Below are 8,460 nucleotides of genomic sequence, written 5' to 3' on the forward strand. Positions count from 1 at the left end.
AATATAATTAGTATAATAGTAGAGACGTTTAGACAATTAATTAAGCAATGCATACTTAAAAATATATTTACAGATAAATCATTTGAAATTAATTAAAAATTTATTAGTAAGTTTTTTATCATTATCATTACGTATTACGTAAGTTATTATATACAGAGTGTGGGTATGTGCGTCTTATTCTTTAATGAGAACAGCAGTATATCTTATAAATTTATCATCATATAAAAATGTTTTAGATAAATTTGTATTATTTGAAGAGAGACAATAATGTAAAATCAATTTTCAAAAACATTAATTTTTTTAAGATTATATAAAGATCTTTTTTTTTTAGAATTATTATGATTTTTTTTACATAATATGATTCTTTTAGTAATTCTATATATAAAAGTATTAAAGTTATCAAAAAATCAATAATTTACAAGATATATTCTTTATTCTGGCATATTTTGACATGAAATGTCAAAAATATCTCATAATTATACATTTTTTTATGTACTTTAATAGTTTTAGACATAGAATAATAAGATAAATTATTATAAGATATATTATAGAATAATAAGATCAATTATTGGCATAAAAAAAATAAATAGTTGCTTTGAAAAAAAGGCATTTATACATGGAGAAAATTTTATATTAAATTTTAATATAATTTTAAATTATATTATACTTTATTATGTCTTATATTTTTAATGGACATCATAACATGATTTCGACATAACTTTTACTATAGTAATACTAATTTTTATCACATAAATAAAAGAATTTTTAAAAGCCAATGCTTAAGCCATATTCTAATATGAAAATAGTTAATTTTACTATGGTACGCAAACAAAATTTGCTTAGATATATTTATTAGGTATATATTTTTCTACTTATAGTACTAACTTTTATTCAACAAGTTTTTGATTTTGTAATAAAAAATTTTTTACTAGGAAAAATTACGTTGCATTATTGTTTTTAAAAAAATAGCTATAGTTTTTAAACTTATAATTGTCATAATCCGCTTCTAAAACATTATAATAATTTTAAATATAATTTTCTCCGTGTAATAGTTGCACATTGCATAATTTTTTTTAAAAAGCAACTATATACATGTTTTGTTTACATCAATTGATTTATCTCATTAGTTTGTGCACAAAAGTATTAACCATCCGTCGGTAACGTGGAATTTTAACTCTACTTGCATCAGCTATAAGGATTTTCAAGCAACAGAATAAAGAAATGTTGTTAATTACGTGAATGTAAAGGAAGCAAACTTATTATTAAAATGCAAATGTTTTAATTATAGAAAATATGATATTGACAATTTAAATTAAAATAGATACCCGTTTGATGTAAATTGAATTAGATTAAATAGAAATACTGATATAACCCGATAAAATTAATAGGATCGAAACGTCCACTTTTAATTTTAATTGTTTTTATTTCGCAGATATGTTTAACATAAATAAGAATGGTATGCTCATTATTACTATTTATATTAAAGCCTATTGTTTGTTTCACGTAACAGAATAAATTCTTTTAGTGTTTCTTTTTAGTGTTTCTTTTCTTTTTAGTGTTTTCGTTTTAGTGTTTCTTTTAGTGTTTCTTTTAGTGAATATACGTAAAGATAAAGATTTGAAAAAATTGATATATTTGTAAAAGTTTTAACAACAAATTTGTATCGTAGATGTCGGATTTTGTGTGCATAGCGTGCGAGCGCGCGCGCGTGTGTGTGTGTGTGTGTGTGTGTGTGTGTGTGTGTATTTTAATTATTTTACAGTTTAAAATTCATTAACTAGAATTACAATCAAAATATCAATAATATGCCTTTAAAAATCTCATGACCGGAGAATTAAGGTATAGTTGTCAAAAAATAAATATTTCATGACATATTTTGTACATTATGTTAAAATGTGTAGAATAAAGTTTTTTGTAAAAACTATTAATTTTTCAATAACTCTACTTTGATACTTGTATAGAACAACTAAAAATATATTTATACAAAAATATCACATAATTACATTTTTTTTAAATGGTTATAATCTTCGTAGCAATAATCTTTTGTGCGATCTTAAAAAATCAAGTTTTTCAAAATTTTTTTTGTTTTTATATACGACGACGTCAAATTTAAGAGATATAGTGCTATTTAAAATGGAACATCCTGTACATATAATTGTCATTTTATTATTAATTATTTATAACATAATTTTTTAACATAAAAAACATCATTTGTCAAACAACCTTTTACTAGAGAATTATCCGGCAATAACGATAAAAATAACGAATTAGCAATTCTTCTTCATTTAATCCCCACTTTCTCCTCGAGAACTGGTGTATTATATAATGTACTGATGTATTCAGTTCCTTCAGTTCCTCAAGTATATGTAGTTGCATAATCTCGACATACGTAGTCGTACGTAGTCGTACGTGGTTACAACGTAAACCAGTAGATTCGGTAACATTACTCTGTTGCTACTTATCATGGATAATAATCGAGTAGACGTACATGTATATGAGGGAAAATTAATCGGTATCGTTGAGGAAGCTGTCCATGGTGATCATTACATCGCGTTCCGAGGAATACCATATGCGAAACCACCGGTTGGTGAACTAAGATTCAAGGTGAATAACATTCCGTTACTATAGCCACGTTCAACAACCGTTCAATTTTAATCTTGAGTCTTAAGCCTCGTCTACAATAGTCGCACAGGTTGTGTCGCATGTCGCGAGTAGTAGCATCGCAGGAAAATTTGTCGCATGCCGCAAGAGTGTCGCTAATGCCTGTTCTACAATAGGGTCGCAAGCCGTAGGGTCATAAGTCGTAAGAAATTAACCAAGCATAGTTAATTACATTTATCATATTCAATTGTGATTGGCCAATTTTTTACGCGTTACTTACGACTCTGTTAGAACAGATTTAAATGAGCGTCTACAATAATCACAACGATTGTTTGCACGCAATTCGACAACAAATTCTAAACGTCAACTTGCTGTGATGATTGAGCTCATGTGACATGCCTGTCGCAGTCACAAGAAGTTGAAGTTGGCTCAACTTCGTACGACAAGAACTCTTGCGACTATGACAATCATGCGACTATATGTGACATTAAAGAGGCTTTAACTGAAAATTCACTTCTACTTATCTGTCTTATTTTTAATTTGCACGAAAAGATACAATATATGTCAAAATTGAGAAAATTATACTTGAATTAATGATGTAAAAAAAATAGTTATCGTTTCTTTCACTATTGCATCTCAGATCATTATTTGGCATTTAGTTAAATTAGCAGATTATATGAGTTATTTTTAGCGCTTTGAATTTTTCGTAAACACAACATTCAGAGAATAATTTATGGACAAATATAAATATAAATATAAAATTAAATATAAAATTTAAGTGTACTGCAAAAAGTCAAAAATTAATATTAATATAATCAGCATTGAGTTTTTCATAATTATTATTAGACAATTCACTTATAAGTAATATGGAAATTAAAAAATATTTTAAAGAATAAAAAAAAATATACCTGTATCTGCTCAAAAATAAAAAGAAATCTTCAAATTTTTCTCACGCTTTATTGTCTTTATTATTAAATGAAATCATTTAGTAATAAAGATTTCTTATGGTTGCAAACAATTTTTATTGACATATTAATAATTAGTAATTTACAAAAATTAAGAAAAATTAAAATTTTGTTTAAAAAAATGACTAATACGAATTGACTCTTCACATATTAATATTCAATTATGGCGATACATTTTTAATATGATTTGAATAGGTACAATGATTTATTCCTGATATAAATTAAATTATATAAATTAATTTCTGTTATAACATTCATATAATTAAAACATATAAAAACGTAAACAGTAGAACTGAAGCAGTAAATAAACCAATTTATTAACCAGGATTTTGTTTAGGGAGAGGAGCCAAATTAGAGTTAAAACTTAAATCTGAAGGAAAGGGGGAGAAGTCGAGTATGAATTGGACTTGTTATGTTCTATATTATTTATTTTTTATTTTTTTAAATTTAAATTTATAAAAGTAGTCTTGAATTCTCAGAAAACTTTTCTATACCTTTTTCCTTCAATTCTTTCTTCTTTTCTAAAATTAATTTCTTGTAAATACTTAAGCATAATCCGTAAATGTGTAATTATTTTGAATTATTTTTGTTTTCATTTAAGATTTAGGAACGACATAGCTTCCTCCACTACATGGATCGATCAATCACAATCGAGCATTCTTTTCAGGTTGATCTATTTTTGAGAATGCTCAATTGTAACTACTCATTTACTGCATAAGTTCTATTATTTAGATTTTTCAATGTGACTAAGATCTAAGGACGCATACAATAGAGAGAAAAAATTATGTAAGTGTCGCTTGAAATTTTTCGAGTAAATAATTCAAATGATATACGAATTCAAGGAACGCGAAGACTTTATTACCGATTTTATTGTATTGTCGATAAGTTGTTATTGGCAAATGAAAAATTCTTTCCATTAATCATCAACTTCTGTTTGAGTTTACGACGTATAGCATACACTACGAAATAATATAAATAAAAAGAATAATATGTTCCTAATAAAAAAATCTCTCAAAATATCTGAAGAATCGATATGCGAATCAATCATTTATATAAAAAAATATGTTAATTCTCTCAATCCATACATTTGCGTGCAGATCAATTGTAAGGCAAATTACAAATGTAAGACAGGTTGTTCTACATTACATGTGCGTTCTTGTTACAAAAAAGATATATCAGCTTGATTCTTATAAATAAAAGCTATACATTTATCTATACAGGATCCGCTGCCATCAGAAAGATGGGTCGGCGACAGAGATGCCTCAAAATATGGAAATATCGCTGTTCAAGTTGATTTACTAACACGTGAAATAATAGGTGATGAAGATTGTCTCTACCTAAATATATATACTATAGATATCGTGAAAAAACGTCCAGTTATGGTGTGGATACATGGTGGCGCTTTTATTTGGGGTTCTGGTAATGCAGCCTGGTATGGTCCCGATTACATTGTTCAAAAAGATGTAGTACTCGTTACGCTAAATTACAGACTAGGAGCTCTAGGTACGTTGTATATTAGTTAGATATGAAATTATACAAGACGCATCTCTCAGTATGCTGTTTTTTTAATATTTTACGTATTATAATATATATGTATTATTGTAATGTATATGTACGATATAAAAATATGTAATTATTATACTATACGTATAAATGCTACTTCGTATTGTGTCGAAATTACCTTTAAAAACATTTAAAAAAATATTATCATTAATGAATTTTACTTATATGAGATAATATAATACATAGATCATCTATATACAATATATCTACTTCTGATCTTAGTCATTCGAGTTTGCAAATGAAAGATGCATTAATAACTTCAGGTTTTCTAAACCTCTACGACAAAGTAGTAACGGGTAATCAAGGTCTGAAAGATGTGATTATGGCGTTAAAATGGATTCAAAAAAATATATCACCATTTGGTGGAGACCCGAATAACGTCACTATTTTTGGCGAAAGTGCTGGTGGAGCTATCGTGCATTATCTAAATCTATCTCCGTTAAGCAAAGGTATAATAATCTATAGACCTATTAATATGTAATGATATAATATTCTCAAATTTTATCTAATATTTATTATTTCCTATTAAATATTCAAAAAGTTGATCATTTTAAACTAGATTTTTCTTCGACAAAAATCCAAGTTATACTAATAATTGTAAGATTAAAGATGAACGCTGTTCAAATCTCTTTCTCTTTCTTCCTTTTTTGTTCTTCAATAACAAAAGTAGATAATAAATTCATTAAAAAAATCTGTCTTAAACAAAATATATATTAGAAGAATTTCTGTGTGAAACATTTGAAATTTTAATTTAAATATTAATGATAAAAACTTAAGCATGTTAAAATTTGAAAAAGTTATAGGGGGAATAATAATTTCTTCTGAAACATTTGTTTCAAAAATAAAATTGACTCTAAAGTGACTAAAAAAAAACAATAATTGAAAGAATGCTTAGATCTATAGAATAACCTGTATATTATTAAACTGAAGAAAACAAGAAAGATATAATGATAATTAATTAATATAACTAAATTCAATTATAATTTCCAGGTTTATTTCACAAAGCAATCTCGCAAAGCGGTGTCGCCTCGAATCCTTGGAGTTTGACTGAATGGACAAACAAAGCGATGAGCAGAGGTTTTCAACTTGCGGAGAAACTTGGAAAGGTCACATCAGATCCAAAAGTCGCTTATGAGTTTCTTAAGACAATCGATGCAAAAAAACTCATAAAAGTTGGACAGAAGTTTCTTGCCACACCATTAGTAAGTATCTCAATATTTGTTAATAATTTTGCAATGATTTTGTGATTGACAACAAATTGCAAACAAATTATGATATTTTTATTGATTTACGTTTTTGTAGGACCGTCTACAACATGTTTTAATATTTACACCTACTTTGGATTATGAATCACCGAATCCATTCTTTCCGGAACATCCAAATACGTTAATACAACGCGGAGTTAAAGTGCCATGGCTTTTAGGAAATAACAGTTGTGAAGGATCTTTTTTCATATGCAGTACACTTTTCGGACGTAAGTGCATATGCTTATGCGTTCATTCATTAAATATCTATAACCATTAGTGTATGAATTCTTATATGATGTGACCTATAAAAAACAATATAAACTTAATATTGTGTGTTATGTGTGTGCGCACGTGCACGCGCGTATACACATCAGTGTATACACATATATATACATCAATATGTTGCACGTACGTATATCAATATTAAGCAAACATTTTCTGAATAGACATATTTATGTCAATTTCTGTTATCAATGTAATGTTATAAACATGCTGTGTTTTTTTTAACAGGCTATTGTGAAAAATAATACGCTATAATATCTATATGCTAATAGATATTCGAAATAAATTATTTTTTAACAAATATGTCCCTTAAATATTATCCATATACCATCTGGCATTTGTAGTCGTTAATAACAATAAAGTTTTTAAAATTTTTTTAGAAATAAGCAAAAAAGCTCTTAAAGAAATTGATTCTGATTTCACGAAAACCATAATTCCTAGAGCTTTATCTACAATGTCAAAAATACCGATCACAGTTGAAGAGTTACGATTTTTATATTTTGGAAATAAAGCAGTATCAGAAGAAACTTTAATGAATTACGCTGATTTTCTTAGCGATGTCATGTTTAATCGTGGTATCATGGAAGCAGTTGATATTCAAATGAGTTCTGACAGTTACACGCCAACATATCTGTATAAATTTTCATATGAAAGTAAAACTTACGTCGGAAAAGAAATATTAAAGGTTACGCTGCCAGGTAACGTCACTATTTTACTTAAAACCATATAAAAATCTTTAATCCTTTATTAAGGAATACGAGTGCACTTATATTATGTTACATTGTTAAAAAACAAATCTAAATTTTTATAAATCATTATAAGAGATCGAATATGTATCAATATGCATTTAAAAATATTTTACTTTAAAAAATTAAAAATTATATATACATATATGTATATACATATGTACATATATGTATATATTATACATATATGTATAATTATATATACATATATGTATATATATATATATATATATATATATTATTTTGTAGTACTATTTATGAACATTAAATGTTACTTCAAAATAGAAATCTAGTCTGTGTTTTTAAAATTAATGTATTATATAACAATATATTTTTTGTAGGAGTGACTCATGCCGAAGATTTATTTTTTTTATTTTATCCTCATGTAATGAAAGAATTCAATTTGTCATCACTTCTATCTAATTCGGATGACTATAAAATGATAGATTGCTTAACCCAAATGTGGACAAATTTTGCTAAAACAGGGTGCGAAAAATTAATTTTTTTAAATTAAAAATTAATTTTTTCATTTAAAAAATTTTATAATTGTGTATAATTAATAACTAATTTTTAATTTTCAACTAATAGAGATCCAACGCCTATTATTACGAATTTGACTCCTACTAAATGGACTCCACTAAAATCTGGAGATATGTGTGATTATTTAAATATTGATCTTGTTCCTCGCATGGAAAACATTCGTAAAGGAGAACGACGCTGTGATTGGAAGAATATGAAACACAAACTATGAAATTCTGTGTCTGTTAGAATATTATTTACATTAAAATTATATTTCCAAAGAAGGATACAAATTTTCGAGAGTTTCCCGATCACGCCGGAATCGTTTTATTTGTATATTTTCTTATATATTTTTCTTCGTAGAAACCGAAAATAATTATTATAATAACGTCAGATTTAAGGAAAAATTGATACATTGAAATAAAATAAATAAAATCCATATTCGCATCGTTATGAAATCATTGTCAGTTATCCTCAATTTGATTTAGAAATTAATTGGATCAAATGTAAGTAATATTGCACTACAAAACGTTAATT

General features: G+C 26.5%; 1 protein-coding gene across 1 annotated transcript in view; it reads left to right on the plus strand.

Annotated features, from left to right (window-relative positions):
- LOC105623215 overlaps positions 1-8,155 on the plus strand; it is a 14,991-nt gene extending 6,836 nt beyond the window's left edge. The window contains 8 exon segments of the mRNA XM_012204615.1: positions 2,433-2,604; positions 4,787-5,069; positions 5,393-5,578; positions 6,120-6,331; positions 6,432-6,603; positions 7,039-7,356; positions 7,746-7,890; positions 7,993-8,155. Coding sequence (XP_012060005.1) covers positions 2,433-2,604; positions 4,787-5,069; positions 5,393-5,578; positions 6,120-6,331; positions 6,432-6,603; positions 7,039-7,356; positions 7,746-7,890; positions 7,993-8,155 — 1,651 coding nt within the window.
- The last annotated feature ends 305 nt before the right edge of the window (positions 8,156-8,460 follow it).

The sequence above is a fragment of the Atta cephalotes genome (genome assembly GCF_000143395.1).
Source record: "Atta cephalotes unplaced genomic scaffold scaffold00054, whole genome shotgun sequence".
NCBI lineage: Eukaryota > Metazoa > Arthropoda > Insecta > Hymenoptera > Formicidae > Atta > Atta cephalotes.